Raw genomic sequence first — 22,490 nt, 5'->3', positions numbered from 1 at the left:
AGCCAGAGAGCTGTCTTAACCCGTTAAGAGCCGGACGGATTTGATCATAATCCAAACTTTGATTGCCGTCACAGTGGTTGAAGCATTCAATCATTACCCCCGCCGATCACAAGTGCTGCGTAATCATGAGCTTTGAGCTGTGACAGTTATGACAGCAGTTTTAGTCCCTGTCATTAATGTCTCTTGTTGTTCCCCAGACGTTTTGGTCTGGAAACAGCATGTCAACAAGGGATAAATTAAGCACCCTAAGACAAGCACCCTCTGCCTTTTTAGTATCCGATAAAACGGATCAAGCTGTTAATTAATGATACTCGTGTTTACGGATTACAAGTCCCACATGTTAGATCTGCTGCCACCACTAACTTGTAGCATTATGTCAGCAGATAGAAGCGCACTTCAAGAGCATACTTACTTTAGAGTAATTTATTTTGAAATGCATGAGGAAACCAAAATAAATTAGTCACTCAGACAGGAAGGAGTTTAAGGGGGGGGGAAAGGGACGACAAGGCCAGGATGCGTGTCGAATGTGAACAGCCCCAGATGGAGCGGTGATGTCTTCTGTTCAGTTTCACAGGACCATGAGAGAGAGGATGTACAGACACGTTCATTCAGCAGTGTTAAGAAAGGAAGTAGTATTTTCACTTTATTATTGGACACTACATGTTGTTTTATTGTTATTTAAATAGATAATTCAATATTTAGTTGAGGCCCATTTATGTGAGGTGAATTAAGCAAGTGAACTTCAGAGTCCTTGAATCATTTATAACTATGGCTATTAAAATGCATACAGCCTGTTTGTATGTATATTTCTGACCGAAAAAAAAATAATATATGATTTATGTAAACTTGTGGATTTTCAAATTAAAATGTAGCAAGGTTAAAGCTGCATTAATACTTTGTTGGCCACTTGAGGGCAGCAAAACAAACTAAAAACACAACGTCTGACATGCTATCACCTTATAGTTATTATGCCGTTAAAGGAACAGTGTGTAAAATTTAGGGGGGCTCTATTTGAATATAATATTAAGTAATTATAAGTATGTTTTCTTTTGGGTATAATCACCTGAAAATGGCACACTGGAAATCTTTCAGTTGGTTGCAATCTGCAACCTCACTTCTAGATGCCACCAGATCCTACACACTGCACCTTTAAGTTGTTATGGCTAACATGTTAGCAAACAGTTGCCTATTTAAACTCACGGCAGACTCTTAGCAACCTTAGCTTTCATTTGGAGTTGTGTTTTTTTGCCATCCTACGAATGTAAGTCCAATGTTGACTCCCCTTTTGAGCCAAGTTTTGTTTCAAAGTGGTCAAAAGTGACCCTTTTGACCTACAAGTAAGTCATATGTTCCACTGTTAAGGTAAAAATAATGATTATAGCCTCTTTAAAGTCAGCTAGTTTTATTGATTTATATTTGAGTTTTCAGCAAATGAAATACAGTTTCAGAAAAAGGTTCTGAAAGGCTATAATATCCAGATGATATGGCAATATGGTCTCCATTGTGAAGCACAGGGGATCAGTCAAGCTTGATGCTGGCTATAGGAGTCCATAAATAAGCCATGGTGCTTAGCGTCTGCCCAGATCTGGATGCGGGTCTCACGCTCCCAGTTTCCTTCCAGCCCACCATGGCGAGCCGGTTTAGCCAACTCCAGCGGCTTTACATAGCTAATTTATACCCATCCCCTCCTGTCATGCCCTCTTTAAAACGCCACAGTGGCCATGGTTGGGTCAAACAGAGAGGCATTTGGAGGAGGGGGGTGTAGTGTTGGTGTAGTGGGACCCTGATGGAGTTAGCCTGTGCAGTCACCAGAAAGCTGCTAAAACATATGAGCTCTCCTGGATGTGCTAATGGGAAAAGCTCGGTGCTGAGAACCTATGAACGCAGTTTCAGGAAGCAGTAAATGTCACTGCTGATTCTTAATTATGTGCCCTATTCCTGCTCTGCTCTGTGGGAGTTTTAGAGGCTTGCTCAGGTGGAATCAGATTGTGGTTACAGGCTCATTCAAAATGTCACTATAAAGAGTACAGTAAACGATTATAAAATGTATATTTAAAGATATTAAAGTATTTTTGGTTGCTGTTTGAAATAAGCAGGTGTGGTTCTTATTGACGTCTTCCTTACCAACAAATAATTCATTTATATATTAATGATTTACGATATATGTCATTGTTTACCTGGTTATCTATGAATGGCAATGTCAGTCCGTCGATCAGTTGGTCCACCACTTTGGTCCACACTGAGATATCTCAACAAGTATTGGATGGATTGCCATGGAATTTTGTGCAGACATTCATGCTCCCTAGAGGATGCATCTTTGGTGAACCCCCTCACATTTTCTCCAGCGCAACCACGAGGTTGACTATTTTTGTCTTTTAGTGAAATATCTCGACAACAATTGGATGGATTGCCATTGACGGCTGTTCATGTTCATGCTCATTAGCCACTTGTTAGCAACCGCCTTTTTAAAGACACATAAAAGCTTCAAAATTCACATATTCAACGTATTTTATGTCGTAGAACAAAACGTTAATATAGTGATGCCATTGTTAACCTTGCTGTATATTCTTTGCGTTGTTTAAATAGCGGATGTAAGATATATTTACCATTTTAAATGTTGAAATTACCATCGGGAAGCCATCCAACACAACGTCACCTGACGTTCCCATGCCTATGCAAGCTGACAAGGTCCTTATTATGCAGCTGCTATTCTCAAAAACAAATCATTTTGTTTTTATTCATGCTGTAAAAAAGTTCTTGGACCAATATCCAGGCAGAACGAATGTCTTCCTCTGCGGAGCTGCAGGGAGTTCCAGTCCGAAGGTCTGCTGGACTGGATGCCAGCAGAGATGGGTCCATTAAAGGCCAAGTTGGCGTTTCTCTTTCCCTTGAGCAAATTATTTATCCCTCAAATGGCCTTGCTTGCTTCACTGTTCTTCCTCCCACCTCGACCATGATACAGTATCCTCAGAAGATGCGTTTATGGCTCTGTAAATCTGTCATCTTCAAATTACCACCAAATGCTGAAACCAAATATTACTCATATCGCTTGTAAACCCAGCATTTCTTTTGACCACCGTTCCATATCAAGTATTAAATAATCGTAAATAATCACGATCAAGTAGTTCATAAAAAGAAGGACGAAAGGGAAAGAAATTGTAATGCTAATCATGAAAGACAAAGAAGAATAAAGAGAATATTTAGGGAGTATTTGAAAGTTGTAGCTGCACTGCTGCATACTTTGAGTTGCTGTTTTGCAGCTCACCTCCCATCTGGCTTAAATTGGATTTAGCTGATTGTCAGGGAATTACATCTTTATTTTAATCCTCTGGTTTTAGGGGGACGGGAAAGTGTGCTTGATTCTCAGCTGCATGTCGTAAAATCACTGTCCTGGTAAAACATTTTATACTGTGGCCCAGAAAGCTTTTTAAACAATGGCTTTGGTGTAAATCATGCCTGGAGCACATACGCCGTTTGTGGGGGTTTGTGGGAGGCTACCATTTATCCCGCCTGAACCATTTAAGTCTCCTCGTGGGAGCCGAGGGTTCGGGCTCTTGAGTGTAACTTAATGTCAGTCCCTGGTAACTTTAGCTTCATTTGTCTCTCTTTCGGAGAACTCCGGGCCCGTTAACTCAGGTCATCACCCCGTAATATGGCAATCTCTTAATTTGACCCTTCATTCCTCCACAGAGGAGTAGAGGAAAGGATCAGTTAAACTTTTGCTGCTTGGAAAGCCCACTTGGTGACCTTTTACAAGACCTAAAAAACACTGCCAGTTTACATTTATATGTTATTTCGCATGAGAGAACTTTTCTTGTGTAATTTTACCCGACAGTGAGTGTTGATAGAAGCAATGTTTTTGCCTCAGTTTTCAAACTTGCAGTGATATTAATTGGTCTAAGAAAGGTCTAAGAAATAACAGGCAACGTGACTGTGGTAATTTCGAGCTGTGGTACAACTTCCTACATCATAGTCTTTAGTTGAAGGCTAATATCTCCCATTATTTTCCATTTGGACAGCAAAAATCATGTATGTAAGGGATAGTATGTGAGCAAAGCTGTTGAACGCATGTTCGGTCTTTATGTTGTGGACAGCATCGTCAGCTCCTGTACAAATAAGTCATCTCAACAGGGAACCTGGGAAGAGTTGTTGATAACTTTTGTGGTGGTACAATGTGGTCCTTTCTACTTTTTTAAACGCATAGATCAAGTTGGTAATCACCTAGTTGATTGCTGTAATCTTGGGAAGATGGCAACGTCACTAAAAAGAAGTCAAATGGGGCAAAAAATATGAGCGGTAAAATCAATCATGTAAGTTTGACAGTTACAGTAAGTTATCACTGTGGTACAAATGCAATCAAAGCAAAAGTTTTCAATGGTGAAATGATTATAAAAGAGACAAACTAAATAAAGACTTGGAGAAAATCAATCCCTCCAAAGTATGGTATCATACCTAAATGAATATTCATGCAAATGCAACCTTTACCATAATTTATTTGTGAAAATCTTGCGAGTTGTTTGAGGTTAGACATTGAATGGTTAAGGTTAGGATTAACCTTGAAGGTTAGGATGGGTTGTCGGTCAGAGAGTCTTGAAAGAGTTTTCACAACTTGTGGGTTACCTTCTAGACACGACAGTCTCACACACACCCGCCACGCCCGTAGCTGCCATTAGCTCCAAACAGGATGCTGATTGGTCCGTGATCTGGCTTGCCGGACCCAAACGCATTAATTGAAGAGTGACAAGATGGATTTTTATGTGATATGTGATCCCGCGATTCTCACGTGATCTTGTGACATCGCGAGAATCCAGCGTCCGTGTAAGGTAACCTCTTTCTCGCCCTGTTGGACTTTGTTGGAGTGATTTTGCCGCCTTCCCAGATCTCAGCGATTACTGTAGGGGAGTACAATGTTATCATAACCGTTCGAAATGATGGTCAGATCTACAGAAATAGTGTACGTGAGTGTCTGTCTGTGGACAATCAGTTCCCTTCTAATCTTCTAAACCACTTGCATGCTTCCCTCGTGCAACCTAATACCCGAGCCTGCCCTTGTATAAAATAACAATGCGCTATATCGTTTTTTCTCACCTCCATCGTCTTCACGGATTATTGTTTGAACTGTGAGGAGACACCTCCAGCAATGTTGTGGTAGAGAGCTGGCTCCAAGCGAGTGTCAGTCAAACACATTAATTTCCTCCTTGGGTGTTTAGTTTTAAACTCTGGGCACACCATCGATGCCGCAGTTTATTTTCTGTAGTCGTACATTTGCAAATATGAGAAGGATTTCTTCTGAAAGCAAATATCAGAAGGTTATGGATTAAGGGTGCAAGGGGGTATAATTTCTGTGCAGGCCTGTGAAAACGTGCACGTCCGCGTCCCTCCCCGCTGGCACCGCAAAGTACACCGGTGTTAAGTGGATAGCGGAGTGTGTGCGCACGTGGATGTGGATAATTCCCCAGTTTCGCAGAATGTACAGACATCCCCCCCACTACCAAGTCAAACAAGCCAAGTCCCATACTGTCAGCAGCAAGTTAAGACTTCAAGACTGGTTTGCTGTGTATAACTCAAGTATAAAAAGTGTGTGTGTGTGTGCTGGTGAAGTGTGGAGACATCCGCTCCGATGTTGTGATTAGGGTTGCTGACTATTTGCTCTGGAGTGCAGCACATTCCTCGCAGCCTTAATTGATAGCAATTATGTGGTTTTTGATTTGGTGTTTGATTGGGAGGCGGATTTGAAGTCTTGATTTGAAGGGCACAGAGTTTTTATTGTCTTTGGAACGTCGGTGTTGAATTCCTGAATGATCGCCCGCTACCTTTTGTAAGTCACATCAAGGGGGCACCATTGGCTTGGCGCTTAACTTTGACTGCCCTACATGCTTTTTAACTCTCTCAGCCTTTTGTTTTTTGCGTCTTGCCATTTCAAAAGTTAAAACTGGAAAGCTACTCAGTGTATAGTATAGTCCCTCTGCGCCAAGAGCTGTCCATCTCGCTGGTTGTTTTTCCCCTCTATAACCAGAGGTATTGTCCCTCCAGGGGACACCTGGCTTGTTCCCCACCTCCACTGTGCAAATGTTCGCTGGCTTAAACTGCCAGATGTTATGAAAGGCTCTATTGAAGTAGACCTTTAGCTCATAAAAAAAAGTCCCCATGTGCTGAGAAGTCTATCCCGATAGCCTCAGTGACCAGACTATGTCATCTGATTTACATGGGGATCTCACATGTAACTCCTTGTAAAGCAAAACACAGTCAGGAGGTTCATGAAGTCATTTGCTCCTTAATATGTCTCAGTTTTGTTAAGATGTATGTTTGGAGTCAGCTGTGCATGCATGGAAATTTTAGTTTTTTTTATCTAAAGATAGTCATAAAACAACAATGTCGAATCCAAAACATGTTGGTAGATTAGCTTGCACGGTATGACTGCGATTTTTTGACATTTCCAAAAAACACAGCGCTGGCAGTAGTAGACGGAGCAAAGCCGTCCAGGGCTAAAAAGAAATGAGAACCAGCGGCGTGAGCGAAATAAAATGAGAGAAAAGGCAAGCAGGGAGGGAAAAAAAGAGGAGTATAAGAGGCCGAAATTTGAGATATCGGACGAAGAAATGGAAAGAATCAAAGGGGGAAGAAAATTGGTTTACAATTGTTGTCTGTCTGCCATTATTCCTACTCTACCACCGCCTCGCACACACACACACACACACATGAATGTGTGAAGTTGTGAAGCTGCAGCTGGCCCAGCTCCTTGTTTGAACTAGCACGCTTGACTGAGGCCCATTTATTGATTGGCTAGTGTGCCAGACCTGAAGGACTCGTGGGGCTCGGATCCCCTCACCCCGATAACTCCCCCAACATTCACGCAAAAAACACACACACACACATTCACACACACTCCCAGTCCTCCTTCTTCCTTCCCTCCCCTTACTCCTGAAGGAAGAACGGGAGCAAGTCAGAGAGGAGACGGCAGGCAGACAGACAGGAGTGACCCAGAGAAGGAGGGCATCACACACAAACAAACACACACTCTGAAAAGGCATGGAGCGAGATTATTTATCTTGCAAGCTACTGGTGACCGCTCTTCTTATCCTGGTAATGTAATGTTTACTTCTTTCTCAATTTTTTATCCTGGAAAATAATCATTTTGTTTAGTGATATTTTTGTTTCTTATCTTTTATTTCCTCATAAAATACTTCCACGAAGCATGTGTTCTAATAGATTGCTTGATGCATGCACAGTTTGTATTTTATGATTACCTGCAGCAGAAATGAACTCTTTAGATGCTGGAGTCCTTTCAGCATCTTTAACAAGGCAGTTAGTGTGACCTGACTTGTCCTATTTACTCCTGCTGAAAAGTCCCCCCTGTGTTTTTTTATCACAAAGGTAGACTTGTCATTCTCGTGCAGGTCAGCGAGCTGTTTTGTCCGAGGTTAGGACTCCCTGTTACATTACAGTGACTGCCTCACCGTGACGGTGGCGAGCAAAGTGCCGTGCGGCGTGGAGCAGACGACAAGGGATTCAGCAGATGTGCAAAATATCGTATGTCTTGCCGACTGAAAAGGCCATCGTGTGTATATTGACACAGTCTGTGAAAAAAAAAGGCACCAGAGTCTGGTTTCTTTCCTCCGTCGAGGAGTTTTCCATCTTCAAGGAAAATGTCCTTAGTCCCAGCTGCTGACAGGTGACTTAAATAGAATCTGTCCATCAGAATAACATAATATGGAGATCAGTGGTCTTTTTATCATATGCTCATTTCCTCTCTCCCACTTGATGTGAAAACATTGACAGCCACGGGGGCCTTTGTGGTCACATGTTTGCTCTGTTTTTCTCATAGTGAAAGAGCCCGAGAACAAATGTGTCTAAATGCTTTGTTGTGTAAATGGTGCAAATAAAAACCCTGGAGGGTTCGGAGCGGGAGAGGTGGGACGCGTACTGGCGGAGGGTTAGGAAGGCTCCAAGTGGATATCCGAGCCTTTTGCTTATTGGAGCCAAATCCCAGCAGGACGGCCGCCCTGACTCGCGGAGCCTCGCGCTCCTCCGCCTTCATTGAGAACAATAGCGGCACAGTGAGCCAAACAACCTCCTCATCTCCATCTCCATCCCTCCGTCCCTTCATCTACTTCCCCTACTCTTTCCTCACCAGCCTTGTTATGCCTCCGGCTCCCTTGGCTTTGCAACAGCTCCCAGCCGTAATTGAGTGCAAAATTCACTGATTGCTTTTCAAAGGAGGAGTGTGCTAACCGGCTGCCCGGAGCGCAGCCCGTGTTTATTTACCGTGGATCCAAACACTGGAATAGTTGGCCCGCGCGGAAAGTAGCGCCGTTGCCGATATGTTTGGCCGCATGCTCCGTTGGCTGCGTGTTTAGGTCTCGCCGTTCCCCTCTGCTGTTCCTCAGGCGTCATCAGCACTGACAGCCATTTATATCAGTCCCCACGCACTTTTAATAATGTGAACCCGCCACCCCCGCTCCGCCGCGTACAGCGTGGGCTGTTTTTGCTACCGTGACCCAAAGAAAATAATCAAGGCCGTATTATTACCTTGTATCTGCTTTCCTCTGTGAGATCCATTCATCTTTGTAGACGAAGCACAATGCCATGCTGTTGGGGGAACGGGGCCAAAGAGGTCAAAATAACTTGGCGTATCCTGAGTTTTTCCTCTAAAAATCTCAAGGCTGTGTATCTCCAATGCAAGGCTGGACGTTCACTGTAAACCATTTGTCAGCTCAGTGGGCTTAAATCTTTTAAAGAGCAGGTGTTACACATAAAGTTCTCATGCCTTATTCAGTGTGTTAAGGGGTAAGTGGGCTCGTTGTGCCACACATTTCATTCCAAATCTGCAGGATTTGGGGTTTTTAGTGTCACTGTCAAAAACTCTGCGGGATGTGCGAGCACAAACTGCCGTGAAGATCCCGCGGGTGGGAGGCTGTCTAAAGCGCACAAAAGCTGCATTTCTGCAATCTTAAAATGTTCTTTCATGGTTCACCAACAGCAGAAAGACTGCCTACGTGTGCAGGTTATTGTGGAAAATGATAATTTTCTCTTAAATCCATCTATTCCTTTTTACGGCCTTAAAGCCTCTTTTGAATGGCAGATTATTTTATTGAATGTGTTTGCACCTCTAGTCTCTTAAACCGCATTCCTGCTGCCATAGGAGGTGGATGATTTGTCCCACTGTCGGTTCCAAGATCCCAGTCTTTTTTTCATTTTCCAGGTTTCCATTCAACAGGTATAGAACCATTTTTTTTTTTGGCAGCTTTCGAGTGGAATACCTCCACAGAGCTAAGCTGTCCTTGTTCTAGATAGCAAAAGCAATCTATTTTCCTTTTCACGCCATCTGAGCCTATGACTCTAACTTCATTCAGTCAGAGCTGCAAAGGGCATTGAGAAGAGCGGAGTAAAGCCAAGACAAAGAAACATAACTCATATGGAAGCAGTAGATGATCCACATCAGATGACAGTGCCAACCTTGCAAATAAACGCCTTCTTTAGAGCAAGGTGAGTCCATCCAGTCGAAACTAATCCGAAAAAACAAAAGGCCTTGAAAGGCAAAGAGGAGTTAAAAGATAGAGGGGTGGAGAGGTTTTCTTGGCTGTCACTCTACATCTGAGATGCACATTGTCCTCGCAGTCGCAAAATTCATCTTCTCATAATATTGACTTTGGATCGCGCAGTAATATCCCTACCGCCGCTGCCAAAATCCAGCACGATGCAATTAACAGAGGGAGACACACAAGTGAGGCCCCGAGTTTAAGAGAGGACTCGCAGTTCATAATCTAAAGGATGACTCAAACATCTGAGATATGCAAAGGGGCAAAAGTCGAGAGCTTTTGATTACTTCCCCTCTCATCCTGTCACATGCACTTCGTGTTTCGGTTTCAGCAGCTCCTGGAATTTAGTTCAGGCTCTCAACTAGCAGTTCTGGCTTTTTTAGTGAGCTCTGCAAGAGAATCTCCACAACTCATGTGGCTGAGGAGTATGCATACAGGTTGCTTCCATTGGAAAACGGAGATACGATCGTAACTAACTCGGTTTTATCATGTTAAATGTTTGGTTGGGTCTTGGCATAAATGTAGACAAAACAATATAAAAGAAAGACAACATAGCATTGGTTTGAATGGATGGGACTAGTAACTGCTCAAGGATGTCCATGACAGATCACTCGCGTGTATTAACTCTTCACTTCCTCCTTCACTTCTGCTCAAGTCATGTCCCTTCTCGTGTTTTTTTTGTAGAGCTCCCGGACGGCCCGGTCGGAAGAGGACAGGGACACTCTGTGGGACGCCTGGGGCTCATGGAGCGAATGCTCCCGGACCTGTGGAGGAGGCGCCTCCTACTCCCTCAGACGATGCCTCAGCTCCAAGTAAGGCCGCCTATCATACCACTTGATACATACTAAATGTGGGATAATATAGTGGACAACACTAAGGGTGATGCACACGTTTTGATGTAGTACAGAATTTGTCATGCTAATGTCTACAACTACAACATCACACATTTGAGATAGGGGTGCTGCATGGGAAATATTACTAATAGAGAAACAAAGCCATATGGTGCTTTCCTCGATCAAAGACATTCTTAGTCGATTAACACTCATACGATTTTGTCAACTGATCGATTAATTGATTTAATCAGATCTGTAAAACTAAGTTTGTCCGCAAAGAATCACCCAAAAGCACCACTTTAAATCTTGTGTTTACCAGAGATATGCTCTGGTAAGGTTTCTTAGAAATAAATTCAGCATGAAAAAGAGCATAAAAAACGACTAATCGACTAAAGAAATCTTAGTCGACTAAGACCAAAACGACGATTAGTCGACTCTGATTTAATATGACTCAAGAATGGAATGTTGTTCTCGGTAATGACTTACGACTTTGAATTTATTTAATTAAAAGGGCATTTACTAAATGTATTTGAAGCCCAAACCTCCTGTTTGGCGAGTTAAACCCATCATGACCAAGTTCTGTTGTCTTGCATAGATTGGAGTTGCTCTGAAACTACTCGTACTGTAGGGAAGCATAGACTTCTGTAAATAACATAACTTAAGGAATAAGGTACAACTAATTTCAACAATGTCTTCCTTAATTATCTTTGATGAATGTATACAAAAAGTATGAATAATTCCTAAAAAATGAGCCCTTGAAAGTTTTGGTGTCCTCTTGACCCTTAATCACATACAGGACACCACACCTAAAGTGTTCTCAGTGATTCTCATCTACTGGTAACATTTCTAATTGTCTTCCACAAGTTTGAAAAATTGCTAAGAACCAGAGACATAAAAACATTGACATTTATGAGTGCAGTACTCCCAGAATGATGCGACGTAATAAGTCTGAAGATGTGCTTACATCACAGGAGAGGAGGATGTACAGTATATATGTCTAATTTCAAGTCAGAACCTTGGCGACCTTCAGATAAATGGAAACATCACATGGACAATTTGTAAGCGTGTGTTCAAACACTATCCGAGGTAATCTCCCCTTTTATAGAGCAAAGTCCTGACTCGGATTGGACTGGTTTCCATTAAAGTGCCATATCATGGCTTTAAGATTCAAGAGAGGGAAGGAGGAGGGTGAAGGTGGGGGGTTGTGGGGGCTCTTTTTCTGTTGCTCACGGCCGTTCTGCCAGATAAATCCAGACAGCGTCCCTAATAGAGTGAGTAAATCTCACCAATCGCTCCATTCCCATGGGCTGTAATGGGAGTGCTCAAAACACATATGACTGTAATGTGACTGTTAAATAGCCCTGAGGGGTCAGCTGAGATCACTTGCCCATCCACCTCCTAAAACTGTCTAGACGGACATGTGAGCACCAAATCTTGAATCCATCAGTGACAATAGGGATCTGATTTTTCAGTAATGTTTCCTCACAAATGAAAGCACAACAATCAATGTCCCTCGCCAAAGTGCATGTCACTTTTAATAACTCTTTTCTGCGATAGAGTTTGGGCTCTGCAAGCAATGAGTTGGTCGAGTTCCCACTGCTCATCATCTCGGCTTAAGTCTCGGGACGAACTGGAAGTTGCACTTTGGACCTCTCGGTCCTTTCATCCTGGTGCCAAAGTCACCCGCTTGGTTAGGCTTTAAGCTAACCCTGTGGGCTTCAAGATTAAAGCTGGAGGCCAAGTGCACCGGGCAAAGTGGTCAATTACAAATGGATTTGAGGAGCAAAAAAAAAAGGGAGAAAGAAGGAATGAGAGGGTATGTTTTCCATAGAAATGTTGTCACATTTATAGACTGGGAAATAGCAGCTGGGTGACTTCACTACATTCCTCTATTTTACAGTTCCCCGAATGTATTGCTCTCTCTCTCGCTGAAGGTAGCCAGTGAGCTCTGCTGCCAAAGTCCCCTCTGTTTCACCGTTTGGGGCTTTAGGGGGAGCTCCAGGAGCAGCCAGTGAGATCATAAAACATTACAACTGTCCAAAGACCCACTTGACAAAACAGGGCAGATCGTACCTGAGGTCACAACCCGCGATGTACTCCAAGGTGCTTCCAGCGTGCCATAACCATGAATCTGTCTGCACTGGCGCTGGGAAGCCAGGCTGAAAAGCATAAGGCTGTCAAAACCTCAAACTCCAAGTGCCAGACCCCCCATGTGCCGCACTGTAAACATTGAGGTCAATGGCTTTTTGAGGAGTTCGTTTAATGATATCAGCAGCAGCCATTTCTCTTCGCTTGCCCAGATTTTTTTGGTCAGGCACACCTCAGAATGCTACTGACTGTAAAAGCAATTGACGTGTTAAGAGGTGTTTGGGGTTTGAGCTCCATGTGGGATGTAGGCAGTGCGTGCATGCGTCGATGTACATGTACGTTCAGGCCGGGTGTGTTTACAAACTGGTGCGTCCTTTGGCGGTAGCAGTAATGTATGGGGTTCTTGAGGAAATGGCAGGACCCTCCATCCCACCTCATCCCACCTCAGCCTCGCTGTTGCGTGGGAATGAGGGAGCGGTAGCCTGGAACCGGGTGGCAGATCAAACGGCGTCATTAAAAAAGCACAGCACAAGGCCCCTTGTGTGTGTGTGTGTGTGTGTGTGTGACTCTTTGGAAAGAGAGGCTGGAAACGGGCCTGCAACACCCTCCAAACCACTCCAACTCTCTGACCTTTAAAAACACACACACACACATATACGTAGGCTAATGCCGGAGCGCACAAGAGTTCGACAACCTCCCAAAAGGGCACATGCAAAGTACAGACTAAACACAGATCGCCTGGCCCTCATTAGTCCCTTCACTTGATCACAATCTCCACCATTAACAACAGCATTTGAAGCAAGTGTGGACATATGGATTGGGTGTCATGGCATGCTCAATTTTTTATGAGTCCTGTGGCTGGCAAAAACTTCAGATTAGTCTTTTTTGGTGATTTATTTTTCTTAAAAGAGGCCAGCCATGATTTTATTTTGACTTTCTTTAAATAATTGAAAGAGTCAAGCACCTTTTCCATGACCAGGAAATAAAGATAAGTCATCCTGGGCATGGGCAAGGAACACGTTAAGTATGTAAGTGTTGCAAATAACTCCTTACCGCTGATAAGGATGTTTTTACTCTTAATTGGGTCACTGATTTGCAGAAATTACAGGCAAGGGCATTAAATGACTGTGGCATTTTGGAGTTTCACCAAAGTCCCATGCCACAGTTGTGTTTAAAGTCTATATTTAAATGGTGTGGTAGTTAAAAGTGAATTTTCTCCCAAGGCAATGACTAATTAAGTTGCTCTAATTAACTCAGGCCTGGCACCTTGATTATGTCTTCAACTTTACAGAATAGGGGACCACCCTGTGCGAGGCCTGTGCAGTGCTAAAAACACCCAGCTTCTCTCCTGTGCCACTGAGCCAATGTCAGAATCAACAACAACAATCTGTGTACAGATTATGTAACCAAACTCATTTTCGAAAAGATTCAAAACACCAAAGTATTGAACAAAGTAAAATTTTCATCTGATGGGGCAACCCGTTATCACTCCAAAGCGTGTAATAGGTCCGCCTGTCCACCAGAAGATAATGTGTTAGTGTCAAGTTTTGCCTTGCTGAGGCGTGAATATTACACGCATGTATGAAGGTGTAGTACTAGCAGGGGGCAACAAAACCACACACTGAGTGTACTTACTTATTTTAAGGCCAACCATGAAGTTTTTTCCTAAACCTAACTAAGTGGTTTTGTGGCCTTAACACAAGTTAAATACATTCAGAAATAACGTAACATAAGTATGGAAAACATGTCACAAACACTGGTTGAAAAACACCTCCCGTCCCGCCCACCACAAGCAGTCTTTCTCCCTTTTTATTTGACATCATTAGCATATTTATGCGGATGCGTTAACATTGTCAAAACAGACTACATGGCGTACAAATGACACGCTAAAAGAAAGAACGGCATTCTTATTGCACGCTTTTGCCGTTATCGTGTTACTCATACGCCTTTTCGTGGGACATGTTTGCCAATTTTCATCTAATACTTGAGATATTTCACTCCAAACCACAACCTCATGTCCGCTCTAGAAAGTCTGTTCATCACTAGGATACGTCATCTGGGAACCGTGAATGTCTGTATGAAATTTAGTTCCAATCCATCTTGTAGATGTGGATATATTTCACTGGATAAGTGAAAACTTTGACATGCTGATGGCACTAGATGAAAAGTTAACGGATCAATATGGGATTCATCCTTAGGATTCATCCTCTGGGCACCATGGACATATGTTCTAAATTCCATGACAATCTGGGCCAATAGTAACCTGACCCGCCAGATGGTTTGTTACACAGAACCATCTGAGAAGCCGTCACTGGAAACCGCTTGGAGAAGGGCAGGCACTTTCAGAAATACTTGGCAGGGGATAGGATGAACCATCTGTCAATCAAAGTCTTGCTGAAGCCAGTCGAGAGAAGAGCAAAAAAATCTTCTCCATCGAGAAAAGCCTTTCAATGAAGAAGTACTCTCCAGATCTGATATAATGGATGCTGTTGCAGCATCTACGCTGACCTCTTCAGGAGGTCAGCGTGTTTTGAACAAACAGATGCCCGCAGCTGCCAGCAGCTCCTCACAGGACGCTGATTGGTTTGGCTTGTCGGACACAAACGCATAACTTGAAGTTTGACAAGATGGATTTTTGTGTGATGTGTGATCTCGGGATTCTCGCATAATTTTGTGACATCTCAAGAATCCAGCTGCCGTGCAAGCAGATTCCAATACACTGTTTTGGTCCATGTTTACTTCCTGTCAGCTGATGTCATTCACATACACTGCAACAGGAAATAAACTAGTGGACAAAGGAAATAAATAGTTCCTTTTTCTGCTGTGGCTGTATCTTTCCTAACTTCATGTTACCCTTGTTAGATCTTAGGTCCGACTGCTTTCAATTTCCTACATTGATCAATAGCAGAGCTCACAGCAAGAGCATATTTCAGCCATTACAAGCTCACACACACATTTTCATGTGCCCACTCGCCTCAAGAGTATCAATATTATGGCAAAGGTTATGGAGCCTTGGTTGCAATTACTTTCAGTCTAATGAGAAGAGCTGATGACATATATATGGACATTATGAGCCAAGCCAATTTGACTGCATATTGCAATATTTTAAGAAGTTAATTTCATGGTTACAATAGATTGGAGTCCATTTCTTGTGTGAGGATGATTTTATTGGCATGCTAGAGGGTAGTTTTACTCTATTCGCAGTCTTGTGTGTAGTTAACTGAAGCACAAACTCTCTGTAGTTGTGTCTTTTGTGTATATTTGGCAGAAAATAGCAGGGTCATAGTCTATGAATTATGTGTTTTGTGCTCTAGTTGTTTTTCCCTAACCTATGATGACACCATGATGAATCCCCAGTCCCGACCCTACTTCTGCTTAGCCTCCACTTAGTAGCTTTGGAAGTCAAGAGGAAATGAAACTGGAAATACATTTGATTCCCTCTGCCTCTTTTATTTTAACCTTTAGTTTATATATTGCTCGTCCCACTGATCCAGTTCTTTGCTACCTGTCTCTCAACTCTCTGTCTTTGAAAGAGTCTTGTTTGGGTTCAACCCCGTGACCTGCTGTTTGGCTTGGCAGAGTGGACCGTCTGGAGACGTCACAGGGTCTAATGCTCTTGCCATGCCACACACTTCACATCCACTCCCTCCGCTCTCTGGAATAATATTGTAACAATGCTCAAGCCCTCGCTTGTCGGCGAGTCCAAACTCTGCGATGTTGCCTCCAATCACGGTTCCAGATTAGCTAACGGCCGACGACACTGGAATTCCTCTTAAGTTCCCAAACTCAAAAGAGTATCCTCTGATTAGTTCCCACTGGGGTCTCGGATAATTGGCCTATCATAGTCACCATCGATGGTTTATCATCACTCAGCATCAAAGCACAAAGGAATCCTAATTTTCAATAAGTGGTTAGCTCCATGATTTGGGCAAAGACACTGCAGACTGTCATGCAGAGAGTCGTGATGCAAACCGTCTCCAATCTGTTCAGCAGACACAGCTCGGAGGGCTCTGCTGTGTCTGCTTTACTACTGCATGTGCAGTGCTGTTGGTTTGTTTAAAGACTGATCACTAAGATGAATGAGAATTTAGTATTATATTTCAGTATTTTCAGTACCTATGGACTCATTTTTTCTCATTTTTCTTTTTCCTTTTTTTCTCCCTCCAGTTCATCTTGAATTTGGGAGTTTTATTTTCCTGTTTTATCCAGATTGTTTTTGTTCCTCATTCCTTTTACAAGTAGGCTATGAAAGTTTGAAATCAATCACAATGTGTTACTTGCTAGATTGATATAAATGGAGAAAATAGCAATCACTTTTTTTGCTTCATCGTGTCCCCTATTTCTGAAGCCAAGCATACGCCCTTTTATTTATGTATCGTCACATTGTGTGAATTAAACTGTTGAAGTTGGCTTGTATGAGGTACTTATCCATAGTCGGTGTATAACCTACAGTAGATGACGGTTGGCACGCCCCAAGCTTGGAGAAACAGACAGGAGTTACCACATGGAAGCAAAGCAATATACTGCTGTACATGGGGCTGGTAGGAAATCTTATTTTAACCATCTAAAAGAAAGGCTCATCCAAAAAAATCAATATCAGTGTAAGTGTACGTTATATTTAGAACATTTTCATTGGTTTACCTTGCCATCAGACAGCTATACCGTCTATGTTTCCGACAGGGAATTGAAGCCGTTATCTATGCTCTCGCCAAAGCAACCAGACTCCATTGATAAAAAACTAAATTAAAATATGTTTTGCTGCCGGCCCCGTCCACAGCAGCACATTGCTTTAGTTCTGTGTGGTAACTCCTGTCTGCTTCTCCAAACTGGGGGTGTGCCGACAGTCCTCTACTGTCGGTAACACACTGACTATGGATAAGAACCTCATACAACCCCACTTCAAAACACCCGAACCCTCCCTTTAAACCTTTGCAAACACACCACAGCCTCCATGTTTGCGGGTCGCCACATCATCACTGAAGGATTCCAATCGCCGCTCAGCAATTCAAAAAATGTTAAGAGTCAACGGTTTGAATAGCAGCTGCCTCGGGCGGAGATGATTGGTGTGCATTGTGGTTTGTTTTATCATTCGCCCCCAAAAGCCAGTTCAACCCACATGTTCGTTTTTTTTCTTCTGCAGGACCTGCGAAGGGCAGAATATCAAATATCAAACATGCAGTAATGTGGTAAGTTGGGCAAACTCATCTTTATGTAATGAATGTCAGCTTTCAAGTGTTTTCATTGAAATAAACATAGCAAATTGTGATTGAGAATGCAGTGTGGTGGAACTGTGAAAATATGACCAATGTTTATGGTTAAGGGGTGTAATTTAGTGATCTGGGAGAGAAAGCGAGAAGTTGTTGAGGGGAGACATCAAACTAGTTCGCCTTTCATTTGATATGATGACCACTACGTTGACATTCAGCAATCCCAGTGTTGTGGGAACGCTCCTCTTCCCACACACAAAGTGATATGCTTAACACCAATTATAGAAATTGGCTAAATATTTTTTTTGACCCTCAGGATTGCCCTCCAGATGCCGGGGATTTCCGTGCCCAGCAGTGTTCAGCTCACGCAGACGTGCGATACCAGGGTCAGTACCACGAGTGGCTGCCCGTGTACAACGACCCGGACAACCCCTGCGCTCTCAAGTGCAAAGCCAAGGGCTCTGGCCTCATGATGGAGCTGGCGCCCAAGGTGCTGGATGGGACACGCTGTTACACCGAGTCCTTGGACATGTGTATCAGCGGCGTCTGCCAGGTAGGAGAAAGAACCTGAGAGCTTTATTGTTATCAGCCATTGAGGAGTTCATATTTATTTCTTTTAATTTATCTATCAAATATAGAGATAGAGACTCCCAATATCATGGAGACAAAATAGAGAAGTAACCTAGTCCTTTAGCTTTATGTTTCAGTGTTGGGACATTTACACTATGATGGGGTCCCGATACAGACTTCTCAGAAACCAATAAATGTGATTTTGATCAATTGCACAGGACAGATATGCATATAAAGTATTAATGCAGCTTGATAGATTAAAAGCTTTCAATGAAACATAAAAACACCAGATTTTAGCAGATGCTATCCTTTGAGAATGTGATCTGAGACATCTTTATGGAAATAATGACATTTTGATTTTGTATGAAAATTAATTTTACGGGTTTACAGTTTAAGATAGAACTGAAATGGCAACTAATTAAAAAAAGGAAACACATACTTTGCCCAAAACGGTAAACCTCAGTGAAGGAAGTGCTGACCCACAACCTCCAATTTGAGAAAATCATGTGAAATTATGACTATCTGAGCCCCTGAAAGGGAATTTCTTTCTTAAACAATATATTTCGATATATTTACTGGATCACAAGTTACGGCATTACAGTGCATTTGGATGCAGAGCCAAAAAAATTAAATAAATTCAAGTGAACCTATACACAGTAGGTTGAGTTCCCATGCTAACGTCATGCCATCTGCTTTACAAATGAATCCTCAATGAGAATAATATTTGAGATTGGGCCTTTGACTGACAGTCCAGGAAATACTTTACAATGCATTTTTTCCCGGTTGAGTGAAATTACATCCCGAGGCGTTATGAGTGCAGAAATGTTAATACACTCTCTTACCATGCTTAGAATCACACTGTGGTTTTGGTTTTGTCTTACCGACAGAAATTGTGAAAAACTCCATCAATCAACTACGGATGGTTGCAGATAATGTTTGATGGAAAACAATGGGGAACGTTTTTGGGAAAAACCCTTGATCAACTCAAAAGGGGTGTTTCATGTTATCTTAGAAATACAAACAATAGATCTGGCATGAATATGGAAGAATACTGAGGGTTGTTTGGATCATTTTATTATAACATTTACATGGAATGACATTTTCATGAGCACTTTTTTTTCTTTTCATTGTTTTGCAAAGTTTATTTTGTATTTATCTATTATGTATTGTCTATGTGTTATAGATTGTAGGTTGTGATCATGAGTTGGGGAGCACAGCAAAGGAGGACAACTGCGGTGTTTGCAATGGAGATGGCTCATCCTGCAGACTGGTGCGAGGACACTACAAATCCCAGCATGCTTCAGGAAAAAGTAAAGAATCTTTAGTTTTTGTTTAATTTAATACAATACTTTTGTGAAGTGTGAGAAAATAACCCCTGTTACTGTCATAGGCACGGAGGGTCTAATGAATGATGCTGTTCAGCTGCATTGTGGGAAGTGTACAGTAGGATCCAGTGTCTTTGGGTCAAGCCACCCATACTTGTCTGACTAAAAGTCAGGATATCTCTGCCGTCTGACTTCTGTTGCTCCTAAAGTAGAGTTATTATGGTAAAGATGGCAGGTGAACGGCGTTTCAACAGTTTTACACATGCTGGCTGATGTTTATCACAATCTTGGAAATGGAGGAGTGAGCGGAGGGGTACTCAGTTGGTTGCAATCTGCAACCACACACCTAGATGCAGCCAAATCCTACACACTGTTCCTTTAATATAAATAAGAATCACTGTATTGTGTTTTAATGACTTGTGAGGAAAAAATGTCATATTCTATATGTTCAGAATTAAAAACAAAACAAATCTTTGCCGCATGTAAGTTCATATCAGAAAGTCGATTTTTTTTTTCTCTCCTTTCTTACAAGTAAATACAAATAAGAATCACCTTCCGTCCGACTCAGGTTTCACCAAAGGGTGCTGTCTTGTATTATACAAGTCTGATCAGTCTGTGTTCTGATTGTATTTGTATTGCCAGTTATTGACTTTATTGCATTCCTATAAGTATTGATCAATGCTATTTTTCTCCCTCTGTCTGTTTGTCTCCCTCAAGCTGAGGACACAGTGGTTGCCGTCCCCTATAAGAGCCGTCATGTGCGTCTCGTCCTGAAAGGCCCGGATCACTTGTGTAAGTCCTGGTAGGTCCAGGGTGCCCTTCCATCCAAAACAGTTGAACTTGATATTTATATTTGGCAGTGTTTTTTATTGCCAAATACCTTCACATTAAACACAATTATTCTGCATGTGCTCTGGGAGCTTTGCTTCAGGTCATGTTGTGTTTTAAAGACTTGTGATTCAAGAAGAATATTTCTTTTTCATTACGTATGTTGTACTTGCTTGACCTTTCTAATGAATATCTCACCCAAATTAACCTTTTATTCTAAAATATATTACATTTTGTGCTCTCTGGTTTTAAAAGTAGCTCAGGGCAGAATAACCAGAAGAGGTATTTATTTCTCCCCTTTGCCCTGGCTCTGAGAAGGTGTACGGCTTCCAGCAAATATCACTGATGTCAAAGTACTGGCATCAAACTCCCCACTGGATCAAATCGATAACAAATGTTCCATCTCCGTACCTATCCTTCGCTCCACGGTTAGTTTACAGATCGCTTCCCGAGCCAGGCCGAAATAGCTTCTTTTTCTGAATGGACGGATTTTTCATTAAATATTTCCCCCATTCTTTTTGGCCGAGGGCACTTAAATTGTAACCATCTGTCTGCACACGTTGACTGCCGCTTGTTCGTGCGTTTCCCCCGTTGTTTTTGTTTTAAATGTCCAATGCTGGAATCACACAAGGCCCTGTCGGGCCGGGGTTGAACTGAGGTCGAACAGTGGAAAAGCTCACAGCGGCGCTGGCCTGCTAGCAGACCTACATGAGCCTCCTGGCAGTGCCAAAGGGAGTCTGTGTGGATCTGCAAACGCAGCAGCCAGTCAGCGTTCTTTATGTAACTGGATCAGACTGAAGGTCTGTGTAGAAAATTATCTGTGAGAAATCAAAGACACTCTTAGAGTATCTCGACATTATAATCGCATCTCCTTTTATTTGATGTCTCATTTTAATAATTATCATTTATCAAAGAAAAACTACAGTCTCACTGTTTATGGTAAATTTTGATTTGATTTTTTGAATTTTTATGTTAAAATTTTCTTTCTTCTTTAGATGTGGAGAGTAAGACTCTTCAAGGGGTAAAAGGTGAGCTGGTTTTGGATAAATCAGGGCAGTACCACCTGGAGAACACCACCTTGGACTACCAGAAACTTTCAGATAAGGAGATCCTGAGAATCACGGGCCCCCTCGGAGCCGACTTCACAGTCAAAGTAAGAGCTTAAAGGGGACCTATTATGCTTTTGTGCTTTTCCCCTTTCCTTTAGTGTGTTATATAGTTTTTTGTGAATGTGAAAAGTCTGCAAAGTTACAAAGCCCAAAGTCCACGCCAAAGGGAGTTACTCTACCCCAAAGAAACACTGAATTGCCTGAAACGCCTTGCTTGAAGTCCCGCCTTTTCTTACGTAACGTGGTGATGTCACCAAGTAACACACTTTACCTAGCGGCTAGTTTGGCACGCCCTCAAACAAGGCTTATTAGAATGGAGCTGGAGCGGAATCCAAAAAAGTTTGGTTTGGTTGACCAATCACAACAGAGTGGACCAGCTGACCAATCAGAGCAGACTGGGTTTTTCAGGAGGGCGGGGCAGGAGCTCAAACAGAGCGTTTCAGACAGAGGGTGAAAAGAGGTGCTGCAGCACAGCCGGTATGAGAAAAATAAAGCGTATTTTGAACATTAAAGCATGTAAACATGTTCTAGTAGAAACCCAAAATACAAGTATGCACCTGAAAAATAGCAAGATAGGTCGTTTTTAAATATATTGATAAAGCTGCACTGCTCAATATTTTCATATTCAAAATGGCTCAGTTTGCTACAGTTTGTGTAATGTGAATTATCACCCGACTCTTCAGTTTTCCTCAGCTTCAGTTTCTGAAACTTGTATTTGATTCATGGTCAAATGTCCGGCCTTGAAGAAGAATCGTAATACATGTGGTTTACTTACAGTATGTTTTAAAACATAACACAACATAAATTCAGTAGTTGAGCACAGGATTCTTTTTACACACACACACACTTACATTCTCAGACTAGAGGGCCAGTGAGTGGACATTAAAAGTTATACAGGCCGCGAGCTGGGAAACGCCTGTGAAAACTCCCCCCCCCTCATAAACACACAAGTCAGGATCGGACAATAAATAGGAATTCAGGAGACAGAAAT

General features: G+C 42.4%; 1 protein-coding gene across 4 annotated transcripts in view; it reads left to right on the top strand.

Moving 5' to 3' along the window:
* The window catches only part of LOC119481187 (ADAMTS-like protein 1), a 104,848-nt gene that overhangs the window by 60,646 nt on the left and 21,712 nt on the right, over window positions 1-22,490 (top strand). For 3 of the 4 annotated variants that reach the window (XM_037757898.1, XM_037757897.1, XM_037757901.1), the window contains exons 3-8: window positions 10,224-10,351; window positions 17,601-17,646; window positions 17,984-18,220; window positions 19,421-19,547; window positions 20,280-20,354; window positions 21,386-21,543. In XM_037757898.1, the coding sequence (XP_037613826.1) occupies window positions 10,224-10,351; window positions 17,601-17,646; window positions 17,984-18,220; window positions 19,421-19,547; window positions 20,280-20,354; window positions 21,386-21,543 (771 nt within the window). Of the gene's footprint in view, window positions 1-6,950; window positions 7,084-10,223; window positions 10,352-17,600; window positions 17,647-17,983; window positions 18,221-19,420; window positions 19,548-20,279; window positions 20,355-21,385; window positions 21,544-22,490 lie in introns of those variants that run through there. The other variant, XM_037757900.1, reaches the window with a different exon arrangement.

The sequence above is a fragment of the Sebastes umbrosus genome, chromosome 22, assembly GCF_015220745.1.
Source record: "Sebastes umbrosus isolate fSebUmb1 chromosome 22, fSebUmb1.pri, whole genome shotgun sequence".
NCBI classification, from domain to species: Eukaryota; Metazoa; Chordata; class Actinopteri; order Perciformes; family Sebastidae; genus Sebastes; species Sebastes umbrosus.
This window is presented reverse-complemented; position numbering and strand designations above follow the sequence as displayed.